Source organism: Ictidomys tridecemlineatus, chromosome 7 (assembly GCF_052094955.1).
Source record: "Ictidomys tridecemlineatus isolate mIctTri1 chromosome 7, mIctTri1.hap1, whole genome shotgun sequence".
Classification (NCBI taxonomy): domain Eukaryota; kingdom Metazoa; phylum Chordata; class Mammalia; order Rodentia; family Sciuridae; genus Ictidomys; species Ictidomys tridecemlineatus.
Genome location: NC_135483.1, coordinates 8798815 through 8814504, shown reverse-complemented (window position 1 = coordinate 8814504; position 15690 = coordinate 8798815). Strand labels below are relative to the sequence as shown.

The 15690-nt window shown below is 55.2% G+C and overlaps 1 protein-coding gene across 1 annotated transcript in view; it reads left to right on the top strand.

Annotated features, from left to right (window-relative positions):
* Positions 1-14258, top strand: part of Tg (thyroglobulin) — a 209662-nt gene extending 195404 nt beyond the window's left edge. The window contains exons 46-48 of the mRNA XM_040293416.2: positions 11313-11447; positions 12896-13086; positions 14046-14258. Coding sequence (XP_040149350.2) covers positions 11313-11447; positions 12896-13086; positions 14046-14143 — 424 coding nt within the window. The 3' untranslated portion in view covers positions 14144-14258. The remainder of the gene's footprint in view (positions 1-11312; positions 11448-12895; positions 13087-14045) is intronic.
* Positions 14259-15690: the final 1432 nt, after the last annotated feature.

Sequence of the window (15690 nt, the reverse complement as noted above, 5' to 3'; positions counted from 1 at the left end):
GGCCCCTCACGGTGCTCAGGCTTTCTGGCCTCTCCAGGCACCATGGTTGCATGGTTCCCTGAATAGAAGACTCGGCCTTTACAGCACAACACAAGGTGCCCAGCGTCATCTTGGTGCAGGGTTGATGTGACTGTCCGCGTTTTACAGAGGGACAGTAACTATGTCCCTTTAGGCTGCCATGCTGACACACCTTGGGCTGGACACTTTAGGAGCCACAGGGTTTACTGCCCAGTGCCTGCAGGCTGCAAGTCCAGGCTCAGGAGCTGGCGAAAGCAGTGGCATCTGGCGAGGGCTCCTCCAGCCTCATGACGCCTCTCGCCACGTCTTCACATGCTGGAAGGACAGCCAGGCTCCGGGGGCCTCTTATAAAGACGCCATTCCACCCTGTGGACTGGTCACCTCCCAAGGCTCTACTGCTTAACACCAACTCAGCAGGGTTGGTCTTGGGGGGACACAAGCATTGAGGCCATGGCAGAGGCCCCGAAGTCCAGGGGAGTCACCATTGTCCCCGAGGACCGCAGCTGGTTGGATAGAGCAGCATGCTGCCGTCACTTCTCTGCGCCTGGGGACCCTTCCCACTAACACCCATGGTCCCTGCTGAGAGTCCTCATAACCCCAGCCTGACCCAGCTCCTAGGTCCCAACCACTGCTCCAGTCCTGGGAAGGGAGCTGCGTGGCAGCCACGGCTCTGGGGAGAGGCGTGCAGAGGAGGGACAGGGCGTCAGCTACATGCTGGGGTGGAGAGGAAGGAGCCCTGGTAGTCCAGGGGCAGCAGCCACCCACACCTTGGGGACACTGGCTCCTGGAGTGAGCCTCAGCAGTCCCAGGCCAAGGCACATCCCACTGGCCGGCTGCGCTGCACTCCTGTGGGTGTGTCTGCCTCACCCTTAGGGCCCAGGGGACAGCAGAGGGGAAGCCCTGCTGCAGCCAGCTCAGCTCCTCAGAGGCCTCCACCCCTGGGGCCCTGGCCCCAAACTTGGCAGTGGAAAAGAACAAGGAATACATCGGCAGTGACAGCAGAAATCAAGCCAGACAAAAGGGAGCCCTCAGGTTCCAGCCGGAGCAGTGGTGCCCGGCCCCCCGGAGCAGGTTCCCAGGCAGCACCATGGGGGCCCACAAACCGGGGCCCAGAACAACCCAGATGCATGTCTCAGGCAGGTGCTGGAGGCTGGAGGTCAGAGACCAAGGTAGGCAGGGCCACAGTGCCACAGGGCTCCACAGGTGCTCCCAGGCCCCTCTGGCTGCTGTGGCCCCCGAGCCTCGTAGATGGCGGCCTTCTTCCTGCACATCCTCACCATGTCTTCCTTTGGGTGCGTCTGTCTCTGGGTCCAAATTTCCCCTTTCACAGGGACATCCGTGGCTGGATCAGGGCCCAGCACAGTGACCTCATTCAACTCCGTTACCTCTATGGAGAAAGACCCTCGCTCTAGGTTCTGGGGCTTAGGGCTCCAACGTGACCTTTGGAGGGGACAGGGTTCCTACACGACACCTGCTGCTCTGTAGGATAACAGCTGGGACAGGGGCTCCAAGGGCGAGGGCCTGGGAGGTGTGGCAGGGCCGGGGACTGGGGCTCCGGGAGGAGGGTCCTAGACAGAAGAAACCGCACCTGTCTCCCGCGGCTGGTCTGGGCTTCTCTGCTGCCGGGTGGCCTCTCCTGCCCTTCCGGATTGGGGCTGCCGGGTCCCCGCACTGCTCCTGGACCCTCCCGTGGGCAGCCGCAGCCACGCCATCCCCACAGCTGCCTCACGAGTGTGCACGGCTCTCTGCTTCTCAGAGCCCTGACCTCCGGGGAAAAAAGGGGGCTGGTGGGGGCTCAGAGGTTGTGCACAGGACAGACGCCGGCCCAGCCACCTCACTGACAGGTGGGAACGGGCCTCAACACTCTAGGCTTGAGACTCCTTGGTGGGAGGTGAGGTCCTGAGACCGTCTTTGTTGGAGCAGGGACCCCACAAGGACCCTTGAGGTGGAGATCAGGGTGGGCTCGGCCCCTCCCGGCCCCTCCCTCATCTTGCAGACCCAGCTTCAGTGACCGTCCCAGGCCACTCTGTGGGGGAAGGTGTGAAGGCCACTGGGCTCGGTCGCCTCAAGGGCACCTGTGGCTCATGTCCTCGAAAGGCAGGGACTCTGGTATCCGCTGCACTGGGTGAGGAAAGACTTATCAGCAAGTCACACAGCCCTTGGTGACTCAGCTTTTTATCTGAACAATGGGCACAATGACAGGACCTGCCCCCGAGGGAACAGAACAGGGCCTGGCACACCATGGGGACTAGGAGCACCTGCCATCCCGGCCGTCAGAACGTGTCCCGGTGACTCCTGTGCAAAGCTTCCCTCCCGCCACATCACAGCATGGGCTTCTCTGCCGCCCCTGGGATGGGCACAGGAAGGCGCTATCTGTGAGCAGGTGGCAGCATGGGCTTCTCTGCCGCCCCTGGGATGGGCACAGGAAGGCGCTATCTGTGAGCAGGTGGCAGCAAGGGCTGAGTGCTGGCCAGTTAGCCCTTCTCCAAGGCCTCTCTCCGTCCCTCTCCTGCCCTCTATTCCCCTCTCTTTCCCTCCTCTCCTCTCTCTCTCTCTCTCTCTTTCTCTCCCCATCTCCCTCTCCCTTTCTCTCTCCCTTTCCCTCTCTCTGACTCTTTCCCTCTCTTTCCCTCCTCTCCACCCTCTCTCTCTCTCTCCCTCTCCCCCTCTCCCCCTCCCTCTCTCTCCCCCTCCCTCTCCCCCTCCCTCTCCCTCCCCCCCTCCTCTCCCTCTCCCCTCCCTCTCTCCCCTCTTCCTCTCTCTCTCCCTCTCTCCCTCCCTCTCTCCCTCCCTCTCCCCTCCCCTGCCCTGGAGCTGTCACACCTCTCAATTTATTTCTGGCTTAAATCTACACACTTAAAATATCTGAGTGTGCTGCACGGGGCCATCTGTCTCAAGCCTCCATGTGTGCTGCATACATTAGCTTTCCTGGCAACGGCTGGCAGACACACAGTGGGTCCTTGCTTTCTTACAGACTGCCCCTAATGGCTGCAGCATAACTGTGGGTCTCTAATTGCCCCTGGATCAGGGTGAGATTTTCATCCCTGAAAAAGGGCCAGCCGGCCGCCGCGAGGAAAGACTAGGCATGAGGCTGGGGGGGGGGGGCAAAGACCCTGAACCCCACAGCGTGAAGGGAACATCCAAGTTTCAGATTCAAATGATCACAGGATTCAACTCACTCCTTGCTTCTAAAGATGAACAAAAGCCCAGGGAGGTGATGGGGTTATAGCCCAGTCCCAGAGCCAGTAAGTGGCCCCTGCACTCATTTCCTGTCACCTGTGTTCTCTTCCATTTTTTCAGTGGCACCCATTTCAACCAGAGCCCTGCTGAGGACCCGCCGTGGCCCAGTCCACTTAATAACTGTGTGACCTGGGGCTAGTCACTTAGCCCCTCTGAGCCTCCTCAGTTATACCTTGTTGGAGTAATAACACCTGTTCCATAGAACTGCTGGGAAGGTCCAGGGGACGGACCTGGACAATGCTCAGCCCAAGGTTTTATGTGTTCAGTAGAAATACGCATGCATTGGGCTAGGATTGTAACTCAGTGGTGGAGCGCTTACCTCGCATGTGTGTGAGGCACTGAGTTCAATTCTCAGCACCACATATAAATAAACAAAGGTTCATAAACTCTCTCTCTCTCTCTCTCTATATATATATATATATATATAAGAAATACGTGTGCATGGGTGTGCGTGTGTGTGTGCATGTCTGGCAGCCTCTGGTTACCAAAGCTATTGACCTGAGGGTTGAATTAACTAGGGTTTGTACCTGATCCTGTCTGAATTGTTATTGCTCTTTGCATCTGAGCAAGTTCCCCTACCTCGCGAGTCGGGCGTCAATGCCTCTTCTTCACAGCCGGGATACTGGGGGTGTTGCTGTTAGACCTGGCACCTCATAGACATTCAACGTTTGGCAGCTGAGGTTATTTTCCTTTTAGGAAAAACTACCACTGATAGGAAAATGAGTAAGTAAGAAAGACTAAAGCAGCAGCAATGTGCCTCCTTTGTACCTTGTCCCAACTTTGGAAAACAAAGCTGTAAATCCTCGACTTGAGGTGTTTTGTGCAGCTCTGCGTGTGCGTCCTGGAGACTTTGGTGGATTCCAGGGGCCTTGACTCTTCCAGATCCACATATCATCTTTTCAGATGACAGTTTGATGGGCCTTCTGGAATTTACAAGCCAAGGAAAATATTGGGGGACTGAATTCTTGAGTTGGGTCCACAGGCCTGGCTCTGTCCTGGGTGATTGGCAAGCTTACTTCTCAGAAAGGTGAAACAATCATTTTCCAAAACTGACCACTCCGGCCTGGTGGTGTATTAGGGCTTGCTCTGAGCTTCCTCTTCAATCTTTTTTTTTTCTTTTTTTTTTGGTACCGGGAATTGAACTCAGGGACACTTGACCACTGAGCCACATCTCAGCCCTATTCTGTATTTTACTTAGAGACAGGGTCTCACCGAGTCACTTAGTGCTTTGCTGTTGCTGAGGCTGGCTTTGAACTTGTGATCCTCCTGTCTTAGCCTCCCCAGCTGCTGGGATTACAGGCATGCACCACTGCACCTGGCTCCTTTTCAATCTTGATTCAACCAATACCTGCTGATGCCTTTTCTGCCACAAACTCTCCTCCAAATCCTGGCGCTAGATCAGCCACACAGCGAGGCTGCCAGCCAGAGACTGTACCGTGGAGTAGGGCTGATGGGCAGGTGGGAATAGGGTGCAAAGATGTCCAGCTCACATGGATCAGCAGACTAAGTTCACATAACAGCACTGGGAAGGAGTCTCACTAGGGTGCTCCAGTCAGCAGAACCTTCTGAAAGGTGGTGTTTGAACTGGGAACTGTGATGTGAAAAGGTTTGGTCCTAGCATAGAAATGAACAGTGAGTCATCATAAAAGAAGGATCGTCAATGCCAACACCCTGAGTGGGAAATGGCCCAATATGTTTATGGATAAGGAAGACCAGGAGAGTGTGGGAGATATGGGGAAGACAGGGTCTTGTGGTTCAGTGGGAGTTTGTAGATCCTGGCAGGCAGAGTTAGTATTCTATATGAATATGATGCGAAATAATTGAAGAAAATTAAAAAGATGTTAGAGATGGAATAGGACTATGTTATTTAAAGTAAACCCAGGAGTTCATTTTTAAAGGGTTGAATAACAAATCCTTTTGCAAAACAGCCATTTGTGAAGTACGTAACTACTTCCTGATTGATTCATAGGCAGCATCTAAACTCATTAGATTTGCCCTTTTGTGGTCCTTTGTTCCTAAGTGACTTAGCAATTTCTCAACTTCTAAAAACATGGAGAAGAAGCACGGGAGCAGGATTCTCACCCCCATCCCCTAGTTTTCTTGGGAGGATGGTTTTTGGAGACGTGGGCCTGATATAAGGAGGGAGTGAGGTCAGTGGAGTTCCTCTTGCCAATGGAGCAACCTGGACAGAAGTCCCTGCACCCGCAGGCGCTGTGCCAGCCCGTGGAGGACTGGCGGGCCCTGGGTCCCTCCCAGCACAAGCGCCTCTCTCCCTCCGTCCTCAACAGAACAGTCAAGAACTTCTGTCATGCAAAACCTCGTGTTCCTTCTGACAAGAAAGATTTCTCTCAGCTGGACATGAGCCCAGGCTCAGCCCTCCTTCTGGCGGAGGCCACTGTCCCGTGCTCTTTCTGGGGACACCGCCTTGGTCATCTGCTTCCTGATGAGCCCAAACATGGTGTGGGTTATGGCTCCTCATGTGGAAAGTGGAACTCAGTCGGGAACTTGCACAACAGAGAAGCTCTGAAATGCAGGTGGCTTCTGAGATGCTAGGAGTAAGGCTCAGTCCCCTCCCTGTCCCCAGTAGCACCAGCAAAGCAGAGGACAAGAACAACGTGAGGTCAGGGGCATTCTGTAAAAAGAACCAGGGCTCTGTCTCCTGGACAATGGCGGCCACTACTTTTTCTCAGCCTGGCCTTTTTCCCACGTTACTCCAGTAATTATTGTAAAAGACACATGACTTCCCATCACTGGCTGAGAGACCACCAGTGTCCCCAGCCCCTTTAGAATGTGATCTCCAATTCTTCTGGCCTTTCACAACCTGGAGCCTTCAGGAGCTCAGCAAGCCTGTCATTTAGTGGCCCCACACTTTGAATTTTCCATATCAGGAGAAATTCCAGTTTCACTTCTCTGCATAACATAATCATCTGCAGAATTCCCAGACCAGAGTGCTGGGAATTCAACACCTGGCCATCCTCACGCTCCACCCATCCTCTACGCAAAGCATGGAGCCACCCAGTGCATTGACACCGCCCGACATCCTGTGCTCACTTCTTCCACCTGCTGACACCACTCCTCACCAAGGATCATGCTCACAGCCCCTCCAACTGTGCAAAGCTCCTGTCTACTTCCTTGCCTGAAAAGAGTGGTATCTTTTATCTCTCCTCTTACGGTGTTTTGATAGGACCTGTCTTTCATGCGTGATGCATTTGTGTTTGAAACCCTTGGCTCACCTGCATTTCCTGTTCACCCCCTGAGTTCCTTGAGGTAGGGGCCACCCTGCTCACCTTCCCATGCCCAGCATTCATCAGCAGGACACAGTGCAAATTTGGCCACTGTGGGCAGGGAGGGTTTCAACCCTGACATCCACATCTCACCTGCCACAGTCCTCAGTGAACAGTACACATGCCCTGGAACTAGAGCAAAACACACACACACACACACACACACACACACACAAACCATGCCCAGGGCTGTGTGGCTGGTCAGTTCTTCCCACACTCTGGCTAAATGTAACTTCACCAGCATTCACTCCCCCTTGGGTGGCAATTTCCAGTTTTAGAGGGATTTCCTTCCACCCGAGCATCGAGGGATACCCTGTGGGAGGCTGAGCAGGGATGGTCAGACCCACTTCTGGTAGGAAAACCAGGGCGCAGAGGGCCGTGGTGGAAGTGGGGTTTGAGCTGATCTTTTCATCTGGGCAGGGAGCTCTCTGGCCCACATCTGCTGCTCCGTGACAATGAGAAGAAGCAGCTGTGGCCTCCACATCGCATAGGTAGCTGTCAGCAGGGAACATCTTGACTCCTTAATTCTAACTGCAGTAAACAGCATCTGGAAGCTAAATATCACCTGGCTGACCACATGCCTGTCCAGCTGCCCCTGGCCTGGGCATATGATTCAGCAGCAACTGAGCAGAGTGTGTAGAAGCCAAGCCCACAGCACATGCTGCCCACCCTCGGCTCAGGAGCTTCTCCCTTACCTCGTCAGGCTCCTGCTGGGTCTCCTCTGCACACACTGACTCCAGACCCCTCTTCCTCCTCCAGAGGGCCTTGGGACTCTCACAGGTTGGCCTCTGATCCTGTGTTCCCTCCTCCAGACGTCTGCCTTTAACAGCTTCAAATAGCTCCAGGATCCTAATGGAGGCCAGCCCAGCTAAGGAAGAAGCACAAGTCCTCACCTACAGCAGGCTTTCACATCAGACTGCCTGGGGGCTGGGGGGCCAGGCCTCCCCCAGAAGCACTGTGCCCCAACCCTTTGAGGTCACAGGCAATGTGAGTCCCAGCCAGCTAGCGCCAGTGCCTAAGGCCCAGCTGGGATCATCTCTGTCCCACTCTGGTTCAATGAAGTCATTTTAGGGGTTTGAAATTGACCACGGCTGCAGTATTTACACCCTGGAAATCGGAAAATGCTACTGCTGCAGTAGCCAGCTGCTGACCCCTCCCCAGCACACCATGGGCACAGACTTCCTTGAGAACGTGACAGCGGTCAGGAGCCCCTCTGAAAGAAGGTGCATGTGCTCAGCTTCCTGAGGACTGAGGGGGAGCCTCAGGCATGGCCTCACGTCGACAGGCCTGTGGTGGACCCCGGGAAGTGGCCCTCACTGTGGACCTTCCTGTCTTGGAAGGGACAGGGAATGGGCCTGTGAGCCAGAAATTGCCGGCGGTTGGAAATGTGCTGCTGCTCAGCCTTCCTCAAGGCCTCAGGTGAGCCTGATGGCGTCACCACTTCTCAGACGCGGCCCAGGGATTGCTGGCCCCTGCTCTTCCTGTCTTGGTCCCCTCTCTAGAGTCCCCTTTCCAGACTACCTTTGTTGTTCAGGACTGTGCAGATATTAAGGGCCCGTGCTGGGAGTAAAGGAGGCGGGCTCCGGTCTCAGGGCTATGCCTGCTCACCAGGCCGCTTGGCACGCAGCGTTCTTTGGAAGAAACAGTAGACAGGCTGCTGTGGCAGGCAGAATACTGTCCTCAAGATGTCCACGTGCTGCCCTGGTACCTTGTCAAGTTGACATGAGGCCTCACAGGGCGAAGGGACTCTGCAGGTCTGGCAAAGGGTCAGGCCTTGAGAGGACAGATGATCCCTGTAGGCCCCGTCTAGTGCCTGAGTCCTTGAAGGGAGCAGTGGGGGGCAGAGGAGGTGTGGGAGAGAGGGGCCTACGGTGTGAGGACCACGGAGGAGGCCAGGCCCCTAGTTCTGTAAACGGGCTTCGCAATGGGGACCTTCGCCTTCCCCCAAGCCATCCAAACCTGCTGTAAACCTAAGGAGCAGCAAAAATCCCCCCACCATACCCCAGGAGGAGTGCGGCCTCTGGCCTCTGTTCTAGAAGGGCCTCTGGGGGAGCTGCCTCTCTGCCCTCCTCCCTGTGAGCCGAGCACAGCCAGGAAGAGGGGAGAGGAGGGGTGGTCCATGCTGACCTGTAGCGTCCTCCCTTGGGCAGACTGACAGCGTGGAGCTGGGACCAAGTAGGTTCCGGCTTGAACCCTGGCTCTCCACGTCACGTCACTTTATCTTTCGGAGCCCTGGGCTGTTGCCTGGAAAGAGCGTGGGTGCAACATTGAGCTCTCCAGCTGCGTGGAGGTTGGCAGACTTGAGGGTCAGGGGCCCAGCATGGAGCCTGTCCATCCTGAGCGCTCAGGTGATGGTGGCTCTCAGCAGACACGGAGAATGCCGAATCCCAGAGGCCAGGCAGTGGGAATGGGAGGGGACGGTCAAGGCAAGAAACTTCCAGTAGACAGGAGAGGAGAGAGAAGTCTGATTGCTGAGGTTTCTTTTTTCTATTTTAATTTTTGAGATCCATTGTGGAGTGTGCTAAAGATAGCTAATGATTTCAAAATATCACTGAGTCAATTTCTAATGCTCTTTTCACAACAAGTTCAAAAAGTTTAATACTTGATATCTTAGCCAACCGTTCACATTGGGCTCAAGGACCTCAGCAGGGCTGGGGCGTGGCTCTGTGGTGGGGCACCTGTGCCATGTGTGAGCCCCTGGGCCCAGCCCAGCACAGCTCGCCAAGCCACAGCGCCACTCCTATCTGCAGGTATGTCAATATACAATAAAGTAAATTAATTAAAAACAAATTGATAACACAGACAGCAAGTAAAGCTGGCAGCCTTGGGTCCCAGGAGCCTGCAAAGTTCCGGGACGTTTTCTGTTTCCGGCTGCCCTCTAAGAGCTTCAGTGTCCTTGACGTTTGCCACCTGAGGAAATTGCAGAGATGCCACAGCATGTGTCTGTGCCTCGTTCTATACATCTTAGGGACTTGGTCCCTTCACAGCTGCCTTCCACACTGGGGCCCAGGGCCGAGGCGCAGTGACCACGGCCCTGAGAGTGACAGACCTGTGAAAGCCCCGCTGCGCGACCAGCAGCCATGTGCAGCAGCTCCTCTGACCTGGTGAGGAGACTGAGTCACAGAGACGTCAAGGACTCTTACACAGTGACGCAGGCAGCGAGTCCCAGGGCGGAGTCAGCTGAGTCTGTTCATGTCGTCCTGTGCCCTGGGCCAGGCACCTGTCACTCACAGTGCTCACAGGGGTGGTGGGGGACTGGCTCGAGCCCACAGGAGCCCAGCCAAGCCAGCAGCCTAGCGCCAGGCCCTGCTGTTAAGGATGGGCCCTGGACCTGTGCAGACACTGGGGCCCCAGGCTGAGCAGCAGGGACAACAGGAAAGGCTCCCCTTCAAAGCTCTGGGCTAGGGACCCCTTTCCCAGCCTCCTGGCCATCACAGTGAGTCACACTGAGTCACAGCTAGGGCCAAGCTGGCCTGAGAAAGCAGCGGACTTCACCTCGTGTGACCTTCCTCCACCCGGATCCCTTTGTCTGAGTAAAGGGATACCCACCCGGCCCCAGCCCTTGCCCAGCACCCCGTCCAGGGGCCCATCTGCCTGTCACCTGTACCATGGGAGCTGCGGTGACCACGTGAGCCTTGGCAGAGAGGGTCCTCTCCTTAAGGGCAGGAGTGGAGGTGGGGGAAGGAACTGAGACCACCCTAGGGTTCAGCACCTCACAGGAAGGGTTGAAAAGTTCTCTGCAAGTGGAAGTACCCATGATAGTGATCCTCTCTCTGCATGTGCTCCTCTCTCTGCACCCACGTGTGACAGCATACACGAGCATTGCCATCCAGGGTGGCTCCACCAAGTCGGGTGTTTGGTTTTTTTATTGGGGCGTCATTATGATTGATTGGTTTCCCAAGTGGCCATCTGTCACAGGCTGAGAAAATGACAGAAGCCTCACCAGAAATCACATGCATAGTGTTTCTGGCTTGGCCATACCCACCCCAAGACTGTGCTGTATGGCCACATACCCCCTAGGATCTAGTGCGGTCAGCCTCTCCCCTCAACAAAGCACCCATCAACAAAGCCTTTTACTACCAGAGCCCAAGGACAAGGCCAGGCCTGTCTTGGAGCAAAGCCAAGCTCTTTACCATGAAACTGCAAATCCCTCCCAGATTTCCCTCTTTCACAACCTCCCAGATTCACAACTCAGACCTAAGTACACAGGATTCCCTGTGTCACCCTGACTCAGCCCATGCAAACTCTGAACTGGCTTCCAGATCTTCACCCCTGTCTGCCAGCTGCTCACTAGAGATCCAGTTCAGTGACATATGTTTATTGAGTAACTACCACATACTGGGTGCTAGAGTGGGCTGCATGGATGAATGCCAACCTCGAAGGGTTGCAAGCTCCTGAGTTATACAGGAAGAAGAGCTAGGGCAGACCAGGGGCTCAAAGCTCAGTGACTGGAGGAGTAAGTAAACATGCAATGATAACAAAGTGTCCTGGTTGGCACACGGTCAAGTGGACATTCTCTTGGGGAGGTGCACACAGGCATTGTTCCTCAGCACTGGTGAGCCCCAGGAGCACCAGAGTCAGCATCTGTCCTGGGGGGCCATGGACTAAGGGCCCAGCCAGGTCTCAGCTAGGCTGAGCTCCAAGCAGGAATCCTAAAAATGCAAAGAGTGGAAGGTGCTTGTCGGGAGGAATGTTGGTTTTGGCTCATCTGGTTTCCCCAGGGTCTTGCTGCCCCCTGAAAGCTCGCCTCTTCCTTCCCTGTGTGCTTAGCCTGGAGTTGCTGGTGGATGTGCAGCACGCCTTTGGCCTTCCCTTCTACCCAGGCCACCAGGGGCAGTTTTCCCTGGAGGAGAAAAGCCTGTCGCTGAAGGTCATGCAGTACGTTTCCAACTTCATCAGATCTGGGTGAGTGGACCTCGTCCTGAACCTACCCTCATGATCTCCCGCACCCCATCTCCATGTTCACATGGAGGCCACCTTTGGCATCGGTGGATCCACCCTCTTCTCCCTGGACAGGGATTGCTGGCCACTGCTCTTCCTGCCTTGGTCCCCTCTCTAGAGTCCCCTCTCCAGACCGCCTTTGCATAGATTGATCTTCATGAAGAAAGCTGCAGTTACAGCCCTCTCTCGTTCAGTCACATATGATGGCTCTAGATCGGGGCTTCCCAGTCTCAGCACTGCTCACCCTCAGCACTAGTCACCCAGGAGGCACTGACTGCATCCCTGGCCTCTATCCACAAGATGCTGGTGACACACACCCCCTCCTGCTCATGAGATCAAAATGTCTCAGACGTTACCCAATGTCCCTCTGGGGACCAGATCACTGGGAGGAGAGCCACTCTGCTCCTGGGGAGGCTGGGGCTGGGTGCTGGGGCCTTAGGATCTCAGCTGCAGTGACTCTGGGCCCTGCTGGTCTGCCCCTGGCCCTTCCTCCCAGCTGCCTCTGGTCCAGCCTAGGGCTCACTGTGCTCGTGCCTATGCGGCCCGGGGGCCTGTGCTTCCTCCTCCTGGTGGTTGCTTGGTTCCGTTCACCTTTCACAGCATGTGTGTGGGTTCCCTAGAACTGTGCTAGACCCCTGGAAAGGTAACAAGGAAAAACCTCCTGGCCCAGCTGTGGGCGTTGACAGCCTGAAACAGTGAGACCGAGCCCACCCCCCAGCTGGACCAAGGAAGGCTTGGCACAGTTGCTAGGGAGGTTGAGCAGGAAAGTTTCCCCAAAGAAGTGACTTTGACCCTGTCCCTGGAAGGATGAGTAGAACATTCAGATGAATGAGGCATGGCTCACTGGAGAGGGGACTGGGCTGGGCCACTACCCGCAGGACCCAAGAGCACCTTGTATGGTGGGGGCTGGAGGCAGGGCCTGTTGGGAGAGGGCCTGGCTGGGGTCTGGGATGGAGCCCAGGTCTCAGCAGATGTGATGGCCTTTTCCTGGGGAAGCTGATTGGCAGTTGGCACGGTAGCAAGCATGCTCCCTGGCTCTGGGCCCAGCCTCCTGCCCAGGTCTTGACAAACAAGGGCATTCCAGAGACTGGCCATGTGTCCAGATCCAAAAGTGTCGTGGTAGAAAGGAAACTGAGGCCTCCTGACGGCACAGACAGGAGGGCACACTGGGTTCTGAGTAATGCCACTGGGAGGCCAGCCCACGTCTCTTCTACAGGATCGGTCTGAGCGAGGCAAGCTCAGAAAGCCTTGTCCCTAAAGCTCTGCAGGGCCTGGTGCAGGTCACAGCCCACGAGCCAGACTGGGCGGGTTCACACGTGGTGTCAAGACCAAACGCACATAGGAAGCGATCCCAAGTGATAACAGCAGGCAGTTTTCCCTCGTGGATAGATATGGCCTTTCTCATTTACCAGAAATCCCAACTACCCACACGAGTTCTCACGGAGAGCTCCTGAGTTCGCAGCCCCCTGGCCCGACTTTGTGCCTGGAGCCGGTGGAGAGAGCTACAAGGAATTCAGCGCCCTGCTCCCCAGTCGTCAGAGCCTGAAGCAAACCGACTGCTCCTTCTGGTCCAAGTACATCCGCACTCTGAAGGCCTCTGCAGGTAGTGGGTCACAGCGTGGATGGGAGCTGGGGTGGGCTTGAGCTCCATCCTGCCGCTGGCTGTGCGGGGCCTGGGCTGCATGCCCCTGGCGGAGGGGTGCTGATGCCATGGCCCCTCCCAGGAGCTGTGTGTTGTCTGGGGAATCCTTTTGCCAAGAGCCTTCTGTTCTGATGGGGCTGGAAGGGGAAGCTAGAGACGGGTCCAAAGAGAGGCACTGGGGGACCAGACCTGAGAAGCAGTGTGAGGAGGTGGGACAGGGACCAGCATCTGGCTGGAAACCAGGATCACTGGTATGGGAGAAAGGAAAGACCCTGAAGCTCATCCTCACAGTCCTCAGGGCTGGATGGGAAGTCTCAGAGGCAGTTCTGGCCAGGGTAAAAGCAGGCCTCTCTACCTCTTCCTGTTGTGGAGTTTCTAAGGAGAGAGAATGGATCACAACGAAGGAATGAGGATACAGAGATAAACATGACACCCCGGAGAATCCTCTAGAAGAGTGGGGATGGTAATGACTTAACCAATCATTGCCCTTTAGCTCTCCTGGCACCATGCTGGAAGGCTGCTACACCAGGGCTGGTGGGAGCTCAGGAGGGAGGACTCGCCTCTCCCTGCAGAGGCCCCCTGGGGAGGTGACACTTTGGCTCAGAAATTCAAAATGACGGTTCTTCAGGAAGGGAGGGACAGGAATGAATGAAGCATCAAACAGAAAAGTGACCTTGTCCAGCACATTTCAGATCATCAACTCTGCTTTTACCTTCCAAGGCGAGGTGGCTCTGGTTGACAAGTACCATTGTACCCTTAGCATGTCCTTACAGCTGGGAAATGAATCTGGTGTCCCAACCACCAGAAATGCCCCTCTGTGGGCCATTGGGAGGGAATGCCCACTGGAGGCTGGGGCATCTTTGGGTCAAAGGGAGAAGGACGGTGGGGAGGTCCTCATCTGCCCTGCCCTTCTGTTTCAGCTGGAGCCAGGGACGAGCAGCTGACGGTCGATGAAGAGGAGCAGACAGAAGACCTCCTGGGGCCCCGAGAGCCAGGCCCTAAGAGCTACAGCAAGTGACCAGCCCCTGAAACACCCACCCACCCTGCAAACCCCACCCAAGTCTGCCCACCACATTCCCCTCATTCTCTAGAATAAGCCACTTGCTTTCAATAAAGTGTCTATTTGCAGTGAAGCATCGCTGACTGAGTTGTGATTTCAAGGAAATTCTTGGAAAACGCTGCACTGGGACTTAGTGATCTTCCCGGTGTTTGAATTCCAGTTCCTGGGCTTCAACAAATATTTATGGAGCATCCAGTGGGCACCAGGCCTGGCACTGAGTGCTGGGGAAGAAGGAGCTCGCACCTCTAGGAGGAGAGAAAGCCAGACAAACAGAAGACGGCGACACAGAAAACAGGGACCTACTGAGGGCAGGCCCCAAGTGACGCGGTCCCACCTGAGTAGTGGGAAAGATTTATTAGGGAAGGTTCAGAATGTAGGTAGGAGACCAACTCCAGCAGGAGCAACAGTGAGCTCTGAGTCAAGGCAGAGAAGGTGGAGATGGGGGAGCAGCAGAAACATGGACCCAGCAAGACATAGAACCAGCTGTAGAACTTGGTTCCTGTGAGAGGGAGCAGGTGCAGAAAATAGGGCTTCTGTAGCTTTCGGGTCCTGAATAAGCAACTGATTAACTGATTTTCTCATTCACCTTCCTAAGGGACTCACTTGTGAAAGCAAATCTTCTGTTTAAAACTCTCTCACCCACCCGACTCTCCTCCTCCCCTGTACCCTCCACACCCCCCAGAGTAAGAGCAGGTGGAATTAGTTATCAGTCTCTGTCCTTTACACGGTGCATCAGGAAATGTGCTCACACCTATCATTTCAGTTGAGTTCAGCCCAAACTCAGTGATGATTTGTAGGCAGGGTGAGGCTCAGGAAGGCTCGGGGTGTGCTAAATACGCACCTTAGACTCTGAGGGGACCAGATTTTGACTCAGGACTCTAGGTGAAGGGAACATCCCCCCTGGAAATAGCACAGGAGGCTTCTCCTCACCAATACCTTGTCAACAGACCTGGGTGTAGGACCACACTTGGCCAGGTGTTTGGGTGACCTGCAGTGCACCCTCTGACCCAGTGGTTCCATCCTAGGCCTTTATTAGACTCACCTGGGAACTTTTACAAATCCTAATGCCCTGACCACATACAGGCCAGTAAGAGCATAATCCCCAGGTGCTGGGGCCCAGGCATTGGGAGTGTCAGTGCATAATCAAGGAAGGACAACACCTTTCTATCCCTGGGCTTGAGTTTCCTCACCTGTAGAATGGATTCAGTTAAGCTTTCTGGTGACCAGCACTTACCAGGTATAAGATGGAAGCAATTTTGGTTTTCCCACCATTCTACATCTGTGGCAGCCAGAATTACGCACCCCCCCGCAGAGCTTTATGAACCCCAACACCCAGAAGGTTTTAGATGGTGTTACAGTTGCAAATCAGCTGAGCTTACCTGACCCAGAATTACTCAGATTAACCCAACATAATCCAAAGAATCATTAAAAGTGGATTAGAGAGGCAGAGAAGAGGACCAGGGACAGGATAGCAGGAGAAGAACTTGGCCACATGTTGCTGATTT